Below are 19,173 nucleotides of genomic sequence, written 5' to 3' on the forward strand. Positions count from 1 at the left end.
GAGTGTACAGAATAGGCACCTCAATAAAACTCCTTTCTGCCTTGCCTATCTTCACTGGCTGTTTGTGTTGCTTACACAAGTGGCAGAGCATCCCTAAAGATGGTCAGAATTGTTTTATATAAATTGTAAATGACATGATAAATGTCATTTGGCTTTGTCAATACAAGTGCGTCAAATATCAGAGACGTAAAAGCTAATAAGAGACGGGAAAATATTGAAAAAGGATGTGGGAAGAGAGGATTAAATATTCAGTTTAACATTTACCGTTATGATGACAAGCTGGCTAAAGTAGCTTTGTTTAAATACTGCTCTGTGAATGTGAATATTTCTGAGTTTTATTTTCTAATGAGGATTGCAAATGTTAGTACTGAATTACTTTTATAGGCTGGTTTGTAGCGAGGGACCTCAAGTCAGGCTGCTTTCCACACAGACTCCCGGTGTTTTTTTACAGCTTGACTGCACCTGTATCATTCGCGTTGGCTTCTGTATTATCTGCGGTTTCACTGAGCACGGAATGGTTCCCACTGTCGCCATTCTGCCCAGTCTTGTTTATATTTACATGGAAGAAAGATGCCTTTGCGCCTACATCATGGCAGATCGGGGTATTACTACTTCTCCTACTTCTTTGGGTTTAGTTGGTGATCACATTCACTTTTAAGGTCCATACACCGCCACCTACTGCGCTGGAGTGCGAGGCCGGTCACAGCCTACCTACATTAAATTATTTTGCCTAAATATGTCCCTCTAAAAATGCTTAAAAACAGCCGTACCCACCACCTCTTTCCCTGTTCCTTTCCCTAACATCCCATACATTATACATCCCATCTCCATCCAGTGTCTCTGCTCCTCTCAAACAATCTCTCCCTATCTGCATCATACAACTCACAATACATCAGCACGTTCCACTGTTTCCTCTGCTAAACACTCATCACATAACCCTGTTTCATGTCTCCCAATCCGTTGCAATGATGCATTTAGTCCTGCATATAGTCGTAATCTGCTCCTTATAACTTCCTCTCTCTCACGATTCTAATTCCCTACTGATTTTTTGTGTATATTATAATAATGCCTCCTTTTGCTACTATTGTCCCATTGATTTTGCTAGATATTGATCCCTGATGCTCATGATCAATGACTTCCCTATGGCTCAGTGCTACCTGTATATCGACCCTCTCCCTCTTCCCAGCAAACTTAGCCACAGCATCTGTGTTCTAATTACCTTCTACCCCAACATTAGCAGGTAACCGACAAAAACAAAGTACCACATCCCATGCTTTCCAAAACCATCAACATCACCATTATATCCACAAGCAAACCCCCCCTATCTGATCTACCAGACTTCAGACTCAGGAAGAATTAGGGCATATCACTGAGTGGTTTTACCTCCTCTACCCATCTTAATCCTATAATCATAGCCATCATATCAGCTGTATACACTGACACAAGATCCGATAGCCTGGTATAAAGTCTGATATCAAATTCTGGGATATGTACCTCTCCTCCCACACTGCCACTGACTGGATCCGTCGATCTGTCTTTGAACAGCCTGTCAGGGAAGAGTGCACTCTGGCACTCTGAATACTGAAAACAATTGCATCAATAGTTAAAATTCCTCACTTATCCAACATGTAAAATTAATCAATTTCATTAAATTTGTTAATTATTATCAAAGATAATCAATGGCTATTCCCCAGTGCCTCAACAGGTGATGACCGGAAGGCCCCACTGCACAATCTCAAAGCTCTTCCCTGTATTTTATGTCGCTGTATGAGATTTGTTTTGGCTGCCTCATCATAAAGAAAGTACCCATAGTCTAAATATGACCTTATTAATGCCCGATACAAATGTATTAATGATTGTGTTTGCATCCCAATCATATCCTGTTACTGCCGTCATTAGATTTAATACCTTCCTACATTTTGTGTCAGTATGGTATTTCTTCCATTTAAGCCACTAATCTAACCACATACCTTGATACTTAAATTCTTCTACTTTTCCAATATGTTGTTTGTATATTTGCAATTTTGCATCCTTAATCCTTTTCCGAGAGTAGATCATAAAATTGGACTTAGCCACAGACATTTTAAATCCCTAAGTCAATGACCAGTCTTCCACAGTATTTACAGCTTCCTTATCACGTATTTCACATTTCTACCCATTTTCATATTGCTCCCTCATCTGCATACAGGGCCACTCCCACTCCATCATTATTGTGAGCAATACTGGCCTAACTACACTTCCCTGGGGAGTACCATTATCCACTTCAAATACATTTGACAACTATGACCCCACCCTTACTTAAATGCCTCTATCGAACAGAAAGTCCATAGCCCATTTATATAGATGCCTACCAATGCCTTTTGCATTCAACTTAATTAACAGTCCTTCCCTCCACATGGTTCTAAGCCTTCTCTATGCCAAAATATATGAAACTCACAAAAACCATTTATTTCATTGTCAGAGCCTTGTCGATCTCTGTACATATTGTCACCTCACCAATGCATCCATGGTTGATCTCGCTTTCCTAAATCCATGCTATGTATCACTGATCAGTCCCCTGGCTTCCAGGAAATACATCATACTGTTCACTATCATTTTTTTCTATTATAGGCAATAGGACTATAGCTGACCATTCTAGAGGGATCTTTTACAGGCTTTAAAAATGTAATACTGCCACACATTTAAAACTCATCCATCCATTACAGACCAGTCCTCTGAATCTTTTTTTATAATTCTAATATGGCTGCCATTACATTGTCTGATGCATGTTATAACAAACTTATCCAGGGGCCATCCTTCCACATCCCTCCAGAGCCCTTGTCAATTCATACATAATAAACAAAACCCCCCAAAACGAATGATTTTGTGTATTGCTGGAATGCACTGTCAAATGAACTCTCTGCCATTATTTTGATGCACTATACAGATTTGAATGGTCAACACCAGCCTCACGGCTATTTACATAACTGAGGTTTCCCATGCGAAATAGGTTTAGGTGATTTCATTTTAAAAAAGGTAGCAAATGTTGGCCAGTGGTTGCATGCAACAGTATTAAGCACTCAAAAATACATTGTTTCCTTATTTTGGCAATGAAATAAACATGCTCACTCAAGTATATTTACTGATAATGGAGTGCTGAATCCCACAAACTATAAATTAAAGAGAGAAACAGATAGCACTTACTAGAATATGTCAGAAAATAAATGAAGAGGTCCGACCCCACACCCAATGCATAATTGGATCAACAATACACAATGTGACATACACTGACCACCTGGGAACCATTGCCATTGTTAGGCTAATTCGATATCCATCACAGCTTTCAATATTACAATGTTTCAATGATCTATTCTTATATTTATGCTTTATAACAGTCGGCAGTGAATATCCTTGCATTTATTTCATAAAATGAAAAAAAAAATCCTTGGATTTACTTAATAAAATTATGGACAGTGGTTTAATGTGGTTATTAAGCATATATGACTTCAACTTAATCAGTTGCAATGATATACTCAATAATATTGCATGCAACCACTGTCCAACAATTTATTTTTCTGAGTGTAGGCCTATGTTATGTTTTATTCGCTTTTGGTATATGTTCTGAATGTGTTATAGCTTATGTTGAAATGTTATAATTGGCCGTTCCTATTTTAGTTCCTAAATTACATTTTCACCAGTTTTTCTTTCTAAAAGCGTGTAAAATTTATTTAAGCTATTATTGAAATTAACAACAAAGATTACATCATGTTCATCAGAGTGATGCATCCCTGGTCAGTGGCAGCTAATGTACATACACTGAATTGAAAATTGAAAGGGGTGGGTGCTAGGCTTGGCATTAGTTTCAAAGGATGTATGCTGGAATTTCAAGGCAGTGTGTGCTTTGAGACCTTTGTTCTTGGTTCTAGAAAAATGTAATCATTTTGTTTTCTGTTCCCCTATATTCTGTGAACTTTGACCCCTGTCAAATGGGGCTTCGCTTGCCTTTCCATCAGGATCTGCATGCTGTCAGTATGCTACCACCGTGATGGGCTGCTGCAGCTGGACACAGTGAGACCTTTTTCACCCTACAGGGTGGGTCTTAATGAGGTTTCCTGAACTGGCCTTCAATCACAAGCCATTGTTTCTGTGGGTATCACATTGAAATATGACCCCCCAGAAAGAAGTTATCAAACCATTCCTGTTGCTTTTTTCTTATTTCTTTTTTGAAAAAATGTACTCTGCTTGTGTCACCAAATTTGCTCAGACTAGATTCAGCAAATGACAACCTGCCTAGCTAAGAACAGCAAAAGAGTATAATTTATTACAGAAAATCACTGTCAGTCTTTTGTGCTTTCGTTTACCATGGGCGAGACGATTTTGTCAGGCAGACATGTTTCGATTAACCTCCACTGCATACCCCCCGTGCAAGCTTTACCCACAATCCTGGAAGAAGACAGCCATATTTTTAGAAAGTTTTTTTAATCTCTCCTCCTCTCTCTCCTTTTCCCTCTCTCTCTCTCTCATTCCCCAGGCATGACCTACATCTGCCTGAAAATAAATAAGTAAGGCTGCAGGCACCCGACGAGTCAGAGAAATTAATTACCCCTGTGTGAAATGACAGTCCCTTGCTCTGTCACAAATCCTCACCTGCTCTGTATGCTCAATGTCAAGAAAATGTGCAGAGATCAGTCAAAACAGATGGGATTAGCATCAGGGAGAGCTGGGAATGGAAGACAGAGATAGAATAGCTTTTTAGTCCGGCAGTGCTTTTTTTCCGACACTTTTCCCTATATAGTATTTTGAAACGCCTCTGGTATATATTCATGTGTATTAAATGATAATTTTTTTTTTTAAATTACATCACGTGCACGGGCTAACCTTTTCATGTTCATGTGACCTTTTTTTTAGCATTGTCTATTGTACCTGCTCCTCCACTGGTCTAACCACAGACCTGTGAATTTTCCAACAGACCGTGTGTGGCAGGCGCTAGTGGATTGCATGCATATATTCATCAACAGATGAAATATGCAGGGAAATTGTGATTTCACCCTGAAGGAGGAATGAAGGACATTTGGAACCTGTATATGATACTGTGTGTGGCTGATCGTGCATCCATAGTACTGGAAAACAAGTTGAAAGAACCTTAATGTTTCCACTTTCTTTTAGGCTGTGACTTTACTGTATGTTCTGACCTGACTTTGGAAACCTTTAGCATCTGAAAGGCTGATTAGATGATTAGTAAAATGTGCTCATAATGATGACTTTCTACACATGTTAACATTAGGCAAATTTTATGGGTGGACAAAATTATAATCTGTTTTGTAATTGGCCATATTATCTGAATTTGGATGATATGCTCAGGTGAGGTATCCTCCAAAACTTCCCAAATTCATTCTCTTCCTCGTTCTGGAGCTGTCAGATAAAAGCATGTCACTCTACATCTCTCGGCTACTCGAACCCTCAATACCATGCCCCCTGACTGAGAGTTTGTGTGTGATTACTTGCGTGAGAATCGGGATTATGTGTTCGCTGAGGGAATGATTTACGAGTAGATTTTTTCGATTTTCCTTTCGCTTAACCCCTTAATCCCAAGAATTTATCAAGGCAAACTCTGGTTTGCAGTACTCTAAAATAAAGCCTTATAACTTTGTGTCAACACACTGCAGGGACATGGATTATGGCTGTATTTGAAGGACATAAGTGTTCCAACAAGACTAGAACCTAGGTAATATGTGGGGAATTATTCATGGTACACAAATAATGTAAATAAAAATGTGATTCTCTTGTTTAGTTTGCAAAATGCACATCAACTAGTGGCAAAATTATTGTACTCAGTTTATCCCCAACATGTTTCCCACCACCGGAAACAGATTGTGCAAAAAAAAAAAAGCTGTGAAATTCTGCAACGGCTTTCCCAAGATCTGTCCCAAAGCCTCCGCAAATAGCATATTTTGGATGTTTTGAAGTTATCTATACCACAAAACTCAAAATGAAAAAAACTTTTTCAGTGTTTCAGTATTTTACAAGAATTAACATTATGTTGAATGTTAAAATACGCACGCTTGCAGGATTTATAACAGAACAGTAATATTAGTTCACATTGAACTTGCATTGCTGTTGCTAACATTAGTGACTTTGCCAGAAATTTTTTACATTAGAAGCTTTGCAAAAGAGAAAGACGGTCTGTATCTGTGGCAGCTGCAGTGGCTGATTGTGATGTCAGCTGCAGGTGTGTTGTTCACATTCTGAACATTCCATCAGTGTTAATCAATGGGAAATTTTTTGCAATATTAAATTGTAAATATCTCAAAAAATATTTGCACTATTGACACAAAAAGCACCGGCAACAAGGTGAATCTACTACCCAAACTTCGTAGGTCTTGCTGAAAAGCTGTCGGAGGAGTACCATACATAAAATGTATGTGGAATAAGAATAAATCATGAGAACACTAAATTTGCTATTTCAGTAAATGTACATGCCCACCAGCAGGCCTATCCTTCTGTCTAGAGCACCCTCTCCAAGCAAGTCTCCGCTTTACAAATCTGGAAATAAAGCCTCTAATTCAGATCTGGTTTTTGAAGCTCTTCAATTACTTATGTCACAGTGTAAAACCTTTTTCTCTGATCCACCATAATTAGAAATATATATTATTGCACAATACTAAGCTGTTTTGAGCACTAGTGCACTTCAGTCTGTGCACTCTCCCTGCTTGTCAGCACAATCTACTTTACGCTCTGGGGAGGGGGAGGCATATACACATGGATTACTTGCGAATGGCTGGACCCATAGACACCAATGATGGCTTATTTGAAAAGTTACAGTCTTGTTTAATTCATGCTATATTTCATTCAGTTGATTTAAAGTAAACCTGTCGCTGTTCCAACAACCAAACATCTGCTGACTGAAGAACTCCTGTACATAAAGAGAGCCTCGGATGGTCAGAAAATGCCGGCCATGTTGTAAGTGGACACTTAGAATTGGATTGAGTTGGAAATGGTGCCTGACATAGCAAACCGCTTTAGCTTGAATACAAGCGGAGGAATTTTGGATAATAAAAACATTCACATGGACAAAAGAACCATACAGATGAAAATACTGGATATACTAAAAGTGAGTGCGATGTAGGTACATTACATATAGACATTTGAAAATTTTTTATGAATGATTTTCTTAATTCGGTGATCTAATGCTGTTCTGAAAGCTGAAAGGGTATACAGTTTTTTTCCTTTCTTTGGCCTGGTCTCTCCCAACAGAACCTACTCAACAGAGAATAATCCAGAGAATAATCCACAGTGGGTCTGTACCCTTGGGACAACATAGTCTGCATGTCCCAAACAGAATGTGTCACGTGAGCCACCATGAAGAAAAGATGGTCTTGGCTTTAACTAATAGAATTACTCTGCATTGAGACTAGTTTGTTCCAATGGATTCTGCTGGTAGATGTATCTGTTTTGTTAAACTAGAATTCTCCCATGAGTGTAATAGTTGGCAATGAGTAGATAGTGTTATTCACCATTCAGAACACCACTGGAATACACCAAGGTGCAAGGTAAATACAAATTGTGATTAGGAGCAGAACATGGGCAAACATTGCAAAATACAAATATTGCATTTTTTAAAAATAATTACACACATTTTTATGATTTTTATCTACTGTACATGTGACAGATGTTCTTAGTTTTTTTACAATGTAATTTGAGCCACAGCATTGTGCGAATTTGACCGCACCTTGAGAAACGCTGGTATAACTTATGGCACTGTGCTGGGCTCAGCAGGACGCAGTTTTATGTTCTTGCAGTAGAATGGAGACTGTGATGTATAGTTGAGGCTATTCACACTCGCGCATTAAAACGAAGACAATTTAAACTCAAGGAAAAACCTGTCTGGGATGACAGCATACATAATCACTCCAGGGGGTAGTTTATCGGCCCTCGGTACAGGTAGCCTTTAACGTTGATAATAAGAACGTTCTACTTTGATGCTTTTCAGGGGCATTCGAGCCTCAGGACTGTAGCGACAATTGAAGTGGTTTATGCTGGGTGGGTGCTTACGCTTCATATTTTTACTTCTTGGAACTTTTTTTATAGGTGCTGTAGATTATTCAGCGTCAGCTTAAAGCTGTTAAAAGAAAGCATTTTGTGCATCTGGTTGTAAGTACGGTAAGAATTTTATATGCAGGGAGCTCGATATCGTTTTGGACAAAGGCAGATATTTTTTTGATTTGGCTCTGTACTTCACGCCTTTTATTTTGTAATCAAACAATTCACTTGTAGTTAAAGTGCAAATTCTCAGCTTTTATTAAAGGGTATAAGAAAACAGAGACAGAGACAGAAAACAGAGGCCAAACAAAACATTTTGGTAGGTTTACCAAAATCAACTGTTTTGAATGTTATTAAGAGGAAAGAGAGCATTGGTGAGCTCAGTAATCACAAAAGTAATACTTCCACAGTTGATGATAGAATATTTCTCACCATAATGAAGAAAAAAAACTAGTGTTCACAGAAGACTTGCACTACAAGATGCAGACCATTAGTTAGCTGCAAAAACAGGGTGGCAATGTTAGTTTTCTAAGAAGTACCTGAAAGAGCCTGCGGAGTTCTTGAAAAGGGTCTTGTGGACAGATAAGACCAAGATTCACTGGTATCAGAGTGATAACAACTACAAAGTGTGGAGGCCTATCCAACTATTACATTTAGCTAAGTTCTTAATCTTTCCCATCTACTCACTGCACAATTCTGAATGAAAAGCTTTCACATTTAGCCCAGCCCTTTCTGTTTCTGACCTTTGTTGGTCATGTACGGTAGGAGTGTGAGGAGAGTGTGGTGCTACTTTGGCTTCTCATCATTCAGCTTGTGGAAATACAGCTGCCGAATGGTAGCGTGAAGCATGCATGTTTTCCTGTGATTATAGGTTATGTGATGAAAAAAAAGAAATTCAGCTAATATGAAATCACATCAGAGAAACGTGTTACTACTAACTTATGTTTTGGCGCACACATGATCATGTACATATAGAGGCCCTTCTAAAGAGACTGTTACCTGCCAAGAGTTATTGCTGGACGGTAGATGGGGATGTAGATAGATGCTTATATTGTACATAATTTTTGCCATTAAGGTAAGCTATTTAAATAGGTATTTATATGCGGCAACATTTGAGAGAGTGAGTCTGTGGTCCAGATCCACTTGTCATTTTTGTGCTTGTGTGTATTAGTGGTTATAGCGTTTACATTGTGTGTGATGGTGGTGTATTTATGGGGAGAGGAAGTACCAATTTGGCCAGAGGTTGAGAATTTACAGTAAACCCTGCAATTTCATCTGGGAGAGCTTTTGTGAGTGCAGGGTGAGAATGGCAACTGAGTGAATAGCCACAGGGTCTACCACCGGTGAAACTGGTCTACCATTAAGTTACATGATGGTGTTTGCAGTATATGTATGGAATACTCTGTTGGCCTTCAATGTTCAACTGTATCATTACAGACCAATCTAAAAGGATTTTTAAAATCTCAGCAGAGGTATTTTATGCACTGAGCCCCTGTTTTTCAATTTGTCTGAGCTGTACCTTGGGAGGAGGACTTTTTTTTTTTTTTTTAGATTTTTGGATTTTTATTTATTTTTTAACGGGGCATGATGTGCCTGTTTTCCCATAGATATTGATGAGTGTGCAACTCAGATGCACTACTGCCTCGCCAACACTGTTTGTGTGAACCTTCCTGGGGGCCATCGCTGTGACTGCCTGCCCGGTTTCATCCGTGTGGATGACTTCTCCTGTACAGGTAAGACAACACACTATACTTTTCCTACACACTATGCTTTTTGGCCACTGTAATACCTATAGCAGTTGTTACTCCATCAGTATACTCTTCCTAGTCGCAATAACAAGTGGCCAAGCAAAGCTTTTCTTAGTAATGACAATTGCTAATTGATAATAATAGCGCAGTTGGTGCTAATGATGAGGAGAGGATTATAGATTTCCTATAGCATACAGTAGGATTCTGTTGTTGTTATATTATATTTTAGCTTCTGTCACAAATTGACTTTAGTTGATTGCTAACGTCTTAATGCATCCTTAGCTATATGACACAAGCAATAACAAACAAGTGGTAAAAGGGATCTTAATAGAACATTTTTTCTCCCCTACATTGGCTTTCTGATATTGTAGTCTTCATCTTGTTCAGCTGCAAACTATGTTTTGCTTCTGTTTTATTTTTTCTGGCCTTTTATATTGAACACTGTTTAAATTCCCACATTTTATTTAGCAAAACTGCTAAGACAAGATCCTTGTCTAATTTTGATAGTACACTTCAGTGCATAATTTCCTCCTCAAAACCCAAATTTACTGTGGTGCATCATTTAGAAGAATCGGCATTCCCTAAAGGGACATTGGTGAGAAAAAAATGACCAATGACCTGGAGGTATATATGAGCTGTTATTTATAGATATTTTGTTTCTGAGTAGAATGCAAAAGTTTTGCGAGATCTCGCAAAAGTTTTTTTTTTTCCTAACCCATGTCCCTTTAGGTGCTCCATAGCATCCATCTTGCACTATAAAAACAAAAACATTGTACATAAGAGTATTTGGTTTGTACTTATTTTACAGAACTTTTATGATGGCGTTGAAGGGCAAGACAAATTAACAAATTAGAAAACATGAAAACAACTTTTCACAAAATAACTCATCTGAACCCGCAGTATGTGTTGTTGATGTGTTTTATTAATTGTTTTTGTGTTTTCTGATTTGTTAATTTGTCTTGCCCTTCATTGTCACTCTATACATATCTTTTATAAATCTTTTTATTTTTTATTTTATTTTTTTACACAAAATGCAGAATAAAAATGAAGAGGACACCTAATCTAGAACTTTCATATTGAAGACGTTCATTTTTTTCAATAAATAGCATAACCTCTCTTTTAACAGTTTGGGATACTGAACTGTGATACTGAAGCAGTCCTTTCAAAAAAAGGTAAACTACTCAGAGGTGCTAAAATAGTCTTCTGCTAAAAAATAAAAGCACAAGACTTCTTGGATATTACTATTAATATGTGAAGTGATGCACTAAGCATTTAAAACAGGTTTTTCTTTTCTTTTCCAAATGCTTAATCCTGTATATAAGAGCCCTCAGCTGCTTCTGTGAAGTAAAAATCTGTAGTATCGACAACCACAGTTTGGGGATGGTTTTGATGAGCGTCATCATATTGCTTTCATATGAGAAATGAAATGAATATGGTAAGCCAAAAAAATAACTGGAGAATGGAAGATTTTGACGGCTCTGTGGTTTCTCTTGTTCACTTTTGTCAATGGTGGCAATCCATTGAATTTTTCCTAGGCTGTTGACATATTAAACCAAGCCCGTGTGATACTGAGCACACTGCATCATTCTCTTTGTGTTTGTATTCATTCAGCAGGGCAATTCAGTGTGAACCTGGCAGCCTGTATCGCATCTTCTTTGTTGTGAAATGATTGGTTCTGTGCATCTCATTAATTATACCCTGCTGCTTTGTGCAATCCTGAAAGTCTAACTCTCTAGCACACTGACTTAGGTGGTCTGATAATAACAGAAGACTGACTGGTTGATTTAGTTTTTGTACCTCTGAAAGCACCAATGCATTTTCACCCACCTTGCCCTTCGGCATTATCCTCCCCTTACCTGTTACAGAAGCTACAGATGCTCTGTAATTGCAGTAACTCAACAGCAGGGTCTGCAGATACGGTAGAGGGCTCATGGGTGGCTTGTCGGGTTTTATGTGCAGTGCACTCCGCGGTCTGGTATTGAGTCCTAACCGCACCAGCGGTTGGCAGTCACTCAGGGTGGTGCGCAGTCGAGAGTTGCGTCACAGAGGGAAGGAAATTGCCTGTTGTCGGGGCTGTCCCTGACTCAACGTGCAAGATCAGCGGATCTTTGATGAGGCACCTGCGGTACGTCTGCGGCAGGCTGCTCAGGAAGTGTTCCCTGAGGCAATGCCTGCGCAGCCCAACAGATGGACTGTGAACCAGTGGCATAATAGGCGTGTGCATTCCATTTGGGAATTAAGAAAAAAAATGTGGCTTGTAAAAAGGCGATGAGACCATATTGTCTAATTATACTTGCTACACTTTTTTTGGATTGTAATGTAAATCATTGAATAGCATAGATTTTTTAGCGGAATTATTTAAATTTAAATTAATTATTCAGTTATTTAATTAAATTATTCAATTAATCTAAAACTCTAGGGGTAACTCAGATAATCATTTTTAATTCAAGCTAAAGAAATGATATGGTCGGAATCTGGTTTAAAAATACATTTATGTCACACCATTTAAAAGAGCTGACGGGTGACATCTCTGTTCAAGTTTTCAGGGTTTCCCTTTTCAATGACTTTATTTCACTGTGCAGTACAGCCAGTTGAGGTTTTTGATTTATTTTGTTTTTTTTCCTGGAATAAATCCTCCAATGACTTTAAAAATGTAAGGATGATTGAAGATATGATTTTAGGAGTGTACCAATACCAATAACAGATAATTTATCAATAGCTGTTTGAAGGTCATGCCTTGTTCGTGCTAAGGGATCAGAATCTGTGATTTGGGGGCAGTCAAGTTCTTAAATCCATTCAGTTATTACATTACATTACATTACATTACATTTAATTAGCAAGCTTTTTTTCCAAAGCGATGTACAAAAGGGCATCTCAAGGTCATTGGAACAACTACAAAACACAGGTTCGATAAGGTACAATACTCATTTTGTACAGTTATTCTTAGCCAAGAACACAGTCCAATTCACACAGTGAACATTATTCTGATCTAACCTAAGTACAGATAAGTGCTTGAATGGAGGTACAGTACATGTAACATGAGTGGCACGAAAGAGGGGAATTACTAGTACATCAGAGGCGGCTGGGTGGTGCAGTCCATTTCGTTGTTGCCTCGCCACCGGACCGAGGACCTTTCTGTGTGGAGTTGGCATGTTCTCCTCATGTCCGTGTTGGTTTTTTCGCCAGGTACTCTGGTTTTCTCCCACTGTCCAAAGATATGCAGTAGGCTAATTGGAGGCTCTAAACAACCCTGCCCCCCTTGTCCCTGGCCAGGAATTAGTAAACCTGTAATAATTAATGAGCGATCCCCTACAAGTAGTATTATTGCCCGTATACTGTGGTCCCCGTTTACATTACAGAATTATGTTAAGAATGTAGTGACCCAGCAGCTATGCCTGGAAATTTCATACAGATTTTGTTGAACGATAGGTAGAATTTTTGTTGCTTATTAGATAGAAGGACTTTATAAGTCAGCCAAATTGATCCGGTTACTTCTGCTGCATAGTTTTGGTGGGGGGGCTCTGTGGTTGACTGAGAGTGTCTGTGAAAAACTGCTCCATTCTGATGTCTGAACTCTTTGGTCTGGTGCCACAGAAAGTGCACAGGCCACATTAATGTGTTGGCACTGTGGAGACAGATTAGGAAACAAGTCCCTGTGCAGTTCTATTTCGAAGCAGAACAGGGTACCATTTTCCCTGCCAGAGTGCTGGCAAGTCTATATTAATATTCTGAAGGTGGTGCTGTGTCTTTTCCATTCCATCGCCCTTTGTTTTGTGCTAATTGGCTTTGGGGCTAAAATAAAAAGTTTGTCAGCCCACTAATTACGGCTTGCATTGCAAACCGGTCGCTGATTTTTATTTTGTTTATTTATTTATTTCCAGCAAAATAAAAATCCTTTCGAGTGCAATGCACTGCACATAATCCTGGGTGTTTTGCTCTGTAAGCCCTGGCGTTTTAGTTCTGCATTGTATGACTTGTTCCAGGAGTGCTGAGCAAATGAGGGTCACTTTAACGCGCTAGTCATATTCACCGACTAATATTATCTGTGTACCTAAGCCAGATAATGCTTGCAGGTTTCTCGTATGAGCGCACTCACGGCCTGCTTTTCCATGTCATCTCCTACCTCTCAATATTTAAAATGAGCCTGACATTTTCTGCCCTGCGCCTTATTGCGTTATGATTGTGATGTGCCGCACCGTGTTTCTTGTTCAAATATGGCGCTCTCTCTCCTGCATGCAGCGTCTTGCTGTGGTGCGGGGGGGGTGGGGGGGGGGCGGGGTAGGGGGAGGGGGAGGGTTTGCAGTGCGATAATATTTAACGTACCCTTTCATATGACTGCTGAGCTGCTGCCGCTTCTTCCTCTCTGCCTCCTGCTGCTTATTATATTGCACTTCGGTCATCTCTCCAAGATACCATCTTGTTCCATTTTATGCCGTTATAAATAAAGAGCGGGACTTATTAGAAAGCTTCGGCTTTTCAAGGGCAATCTGAATAAGCGAGCAAAAAATGCTCTGCCACCTGTGTGAGTTTTGTTTTTCTCACATTAACTGTTGGCAAACAAAATGTATTGTATTCAGCGTGGGGTCAAGCAGTTGGAGTTTCCATTCTTTCCCCTGTGTTCAGCTCACTGAAGAAATACCCCCCACGGCACTGCCAGGCAAACACCTCCACAAACTGTTGTTGCTTCTAAAAAAAAACAGTATCTTATTTTACTTGTATTTTTTTAACTGTTAGCTTTGGCACTAGAATAATGTGCAAAATAGGCTTGTGGCTACCTAACTAAAGTGGTGACCTACACTGCCCAGAACAATATCTCATTCTCTGTCAAACCATACATCCTTTAGGAAGAATTACGAGTCAATTTTTTTTGTATGCAAAAAGACTGTGACATAACCTGTGTTTGCATGGAGTTTCCCCTATATATATATATATATTTAAAAAATTTCATTTGCTCATCTCGTTGCACAATAAGTGGATAAGCCATCTGCTGCATATAATGAAATGGGTTACCGACTTCAAAATTGCAAGAGAAAAACATTTTATTTTGAAAGATACAATTAATTTCATGCCCCAGCTGGGTATAAAATTTCAAAAGTTTATGGTAATGAAAAAACTATACTTTCTTGGGTATATGCTTATATATTGAATTCAATCCAAAATTGAGTTAAACAAATAATTACTTTTCAGCTCAAATGTAATGAAATCCAAAAACTTGATTTGTTTTCCACCATTGCCTTATTGGTGACCACATTCCTGATTTAATTTTGAGAATAGATTATCTCAGACCGATTGACTTGCCCAAACAGGGAGCAGACATCTATGAACAATCTGTAAAAGTATGGCTGGGAGTTTAAATGTGTTTAATCAGCTTATCACAAGAGGCAGCGATGGCCCATGATGCATTAACCTCTCTTTCTTTTCTGAGGCACATAGAAATTATGTGAAGTGAACGTGTGCAAGTAGAATCCTTGAATACCTTGACTAGCACATTTAAAGTAGTAAAAGATTTTGTCAGTAATAGGTAGTTTGGGGTATTCGGCAACTTATTTTCCCCAAGGTCTGCTTTTCAGTTTTATGGGCTAATATAATGGGTTGCAACTTCTTATGGTTTCTCGACCCTGTATTTGTTATGCATATGGGAGCTTTAGAACACTCCCCTGAAGGTTATAAGATCTTTACAGAATCGACTCAGAATATTTATTGAAGCTACATCCTGCCGTCAGCTGCATGTAAAATCTTTTGGCCAGGTGTGCATCTAGCCAGAAACCCATACACAGTCTCATTGGTGTACAGTTTGATGAGCCGTCTTGAGACTGAGAAGAACCAAATTTACACTCAAGAATTAAAATTTTTTTTTATTTTTTTTAACAAAATCAGTTCTGAGTAATGCCTTAATATCTGAATGGAAGACAAAGGCCATTGTACTAACCATTCATTCTCTAGCCGAGCACTAGACCTTTGCTAGTCTGTCCATTTAACATTAATTGTGTATTACTGTATGTTGTAAAACATTTTAAAGACTTAGCCCACATGTTCTTGGTCATGTGCTTTGTCCTTCCAGTAGATCGAACTGGCTCTATCCCGAATACTCATTAGAGACTTTGGCTGTTGTGCTGTGGAGACGCTTCATCTTTGGGTGTCTGTACTTTTGTAAAATCAATAATTTGTTTGACAGCAGTTGTTGGATGTTTGTATGCTAATGAAAAAAGTATAACAGAAGTTCAGCCCTATTTTCTTTCCTGCACTGCAAAGTTGTTAACACCAAGCCATGCAACTACACTTAACTACAGGCAGCAGGCTTCTGAAAAACAAAAGGAATTCATTATTAAGTGTAGATATTGGGAGTACGTACAGAGCTCTAGAAAGCAAGAATTTTTGACGCCAATAATGATGTGTCTGTTTATGCATCCCACCAAACACATTCGCATAAATCGCCTAGTGCACACATTTTGTTATCCTAAATAACGTTACACATTTTTGTCTAACATAGTTTCCACTGTTGCAGTATATACAGTACAGTACAAAGAAAGCAAGCACTGTTGATGATATATTAAAATTGCCCAGGCAACCTCCATTCTTTGTCTATACACATGAGATTATAAGGTTTTGGATTTCAGAATTCTTATCTCCATGGAAGCACAGCATGACCGGTTCACACGCATCGTCATCTCTCGTTGTCAAGGGTCGAATCTGACATGATTCATCCTGACATGGAAATCATTTTATAATTATCCTTGACGAGCTTAAATTAGGCAGAGGTTATGTGTATGATATCCAGAATTGTTTTCATTTAGTTTTTTTTGCTCTTCACAGTTCCAAGATTATTCCGGCAAGCCATTTAGATCAGTATGACTTTGAGGAGTCAACAAGATGCATGCCGAAAGTATCAACACGGAAGACCCCTGTTTATACCTGGGGCACCCTGTGAATGTTAAGGAGTGTGGAAAAATCTTCATTGACCTTCTGTCTAATTTAGCACTAGGCCGTGCATTTATTTTCCCTCTCTCCAAAGCTCAGACTCATTGTAAGTAGAAAAACCATAAAGGGGTCACCTTGCATCCACTACCTTCCTCCATCAATTTAATTCTAGGTCCCAATAAATAAAGAGAGCATCAGTGCTGCATCACTCTCTCACTTGTGGCTACAAGGTGGGGGATGGTTAGGGCCCAGATGGATGAACTTTAATGCGATCATTTCAAATGATTCAAGATTTTTCACTCCAAGCACTTGGTAAGAATGTTTTAAATCATTTTTGGGCTCAGTTGAGTTTTTTTGTATGATGTTTGCTTCTACCTAACTGTTGGGAAGGTATTAGAAGTTAAGCTGAGCATGATTTGGGCGTCCAGGCATTTTCTGAAGAAAAAAAGGTGAGAGATAATGATCTTTGAATGAGGTAAATCTAGGACACGAGGATGGTGTTCAGCACAGCAAGACGCTTCTCAGTAAAGATCAAACTTGTGTCTGAGTTTTTGTAAATGATCCATATTCCTCATATTCTCAGGAAAATTGAAAAAATGAGAGCAAAACGGACACAAATTTAGCAGTGTTTAGCTTTATTGTGTGTACTGCATCTTCCAAGTTGATTCCAACACTACGCTTCTTGTCATGGAGGTACCCACCTCCATGAAGAGACTGCAGAATTCTGCCAGTAAGATTTATTTGTGCCAAGTGACACTGGATGACTTCAGTAGCCTAAAATGGATGGATGGTTTGGCATTACTGAGATGTATTTAATCTTCACTGTAGACTGATGTTTCCCAGATGTATAATAAACATATCTGCACACATCCCGTACTTCATCAGTCAGAGAATTTTTTGGGGAAAATTGTTTAATAATCTGTTAAATTTGCTTCAGGGCTCAGTAAGTGCAACTCATTCATTGATTCCTGCATATCCTTGAGTATCATGACAGACAATGGGGAAATAATGGGGGATAGGGGGGGTTGGGGGTTGGTGTCTCTGAAAGTAGAAGCCCTTCGCCATGAAATCTGAGAAAGGAAGTTGTTTTGGAAGTAAAGGTTAAGGGAAAAGCCTTGCTGCATTAGTAGACACCACCTTTTTTGCCCTGTTGATGCTCTGATGTCAACCAAGTCAAAAGTTGGCAATCGACATTCAAGTCATATTTAAGTTGACTTGACTTGACCACATTTTGATGTAATAGGTAAGTTGCCCTATGCAAACCCTTGGATAAATATCTCCCTGGTAATTTACTGCACATTTCTGTTAAGCCCCTTTAATGTTGTGTGTGCTTCCTTTGGAGAAATAATGGATTTCCAGGCAGAGGAACACAAATTAACAGGAAAATTTGATGAATGAAAAAAGGAAAATCTGATCAGGTGCTATCAATTGCTTAGTAATATGTTTACCATGTAGGAATGGGTCCCTTGTTTTACATATCTCATTATATAATGGAATGAAATGCAGAATTTGCCATTTTCCATTCTGAAATGGAGCCATTGGTGAAGCAGTTCTGTGCTGCAGGCTAGCCAATTATTTCATTGAGTTTCTTCAAAGCTACATCAGAAACCTGCCTATCATGGACACTTCTACATTGAGATTATAGTGAAAAATATATATTTTTAAAACAAATGGTCTCCTTTTTTTCCTCCATATTTGAAATTTTTCATTTTCATTTTCCCTAAGGAACTTAAGGAACTCCTACTCCTGAATTTGTTTGTGGCTGACCAACAGAAGGCAATACAAGATGCTCACGATAACACTCGTCTTTAGCATGCATTCTTTTGGTTTGCTAGCTAAAAAAGTGAATATAGTGCACTATATATACGTAGCGAATAGGGAGTGGTTTTAGATAAAGGCTAGGTTTCAGGGTATTCACTATTCATGACATAGTCCCATGGCTAATCAAACGGAAAGTGTATTAGCGGTATTGTACATGCTGATGTGTCTCAAACTTAGTATCTTTCTCTGCTTGTATTGTTACTATATTTGCAGTGTTTATACTGTATGTCTGGTTCATTCCCCTGGCTAGATGTGGTTTTAAAAAAATTATTGAATTATTATAACTTACCATTCCACAGGTAGATTTCATTTCAGTCAATTATATTCAGTCACTGGAATAATTCTTAGCCAAAAAAACCCAAATATATCTGATAGTAATTGCCTAGTTATGGCCAGAGGTAAATGGGCACAAACAGTGTCATTTTAAGCTGCATAAGGCATTTTCTTTGTCTTGCATATTCTCAAAATATTAAATTAGTATTTCAGCCATATACTCTCGCTACAGCATGCCTTTGAAATTTAATGAAAGCACTGTACAAACAAATGTCAAAGGATTTTGCCATGCTCCACTTTTAAAAAAAATTACAATTACAATTCTTCCTGTTCTGTCCTGCAAATTAACAAGCAGCTCAATTATTGCAATACATGATTAGTTTCTTCATAGCTA

At 38.6% G+C, this 19,173-nt stretch overlaps 1 protein-coding gene across 2 annotated transcripts in view; it reads left to right on the forward strand.

The window, feature by feature from the left end:
* Nucleotides 1–19,173, forward strand: part of LOC118228240 (protein kinase C-binding protein NELL1-like) — a 179,856-nt gene that overhangs the window by 106,412 nt on the left and 54,271 nt on the right. For both annotated transcript variants that reach the window (XM_035419599.1, XM_035419598.1), the window contains exon 13: nt 9,627–9,752. In XM_035419599.1, the coding sequence (XP_035275490.1) occupies nt 9,627–9,752 (126 nt within the window). The remainder of the gene's footprint in view (nt 1–9,626; nt 9,753–19,173) is intronic.

The sequence above is a fragment of the Anguilla anguilla genome, chromosome 5 (genome assembly GCF_013347855.1).
Source record: "Anguilla anguilla isolate fAngAng1 chromosome 5, fAngAng1.pri, whole genome shotgun sequence".
Taxonomy (NCBI): Eukaryota; Metazoa; Chordata; class Actinopteri; order Anguilliformes; family Anguillidae; genus Anguilla; species Anguilla anguilla.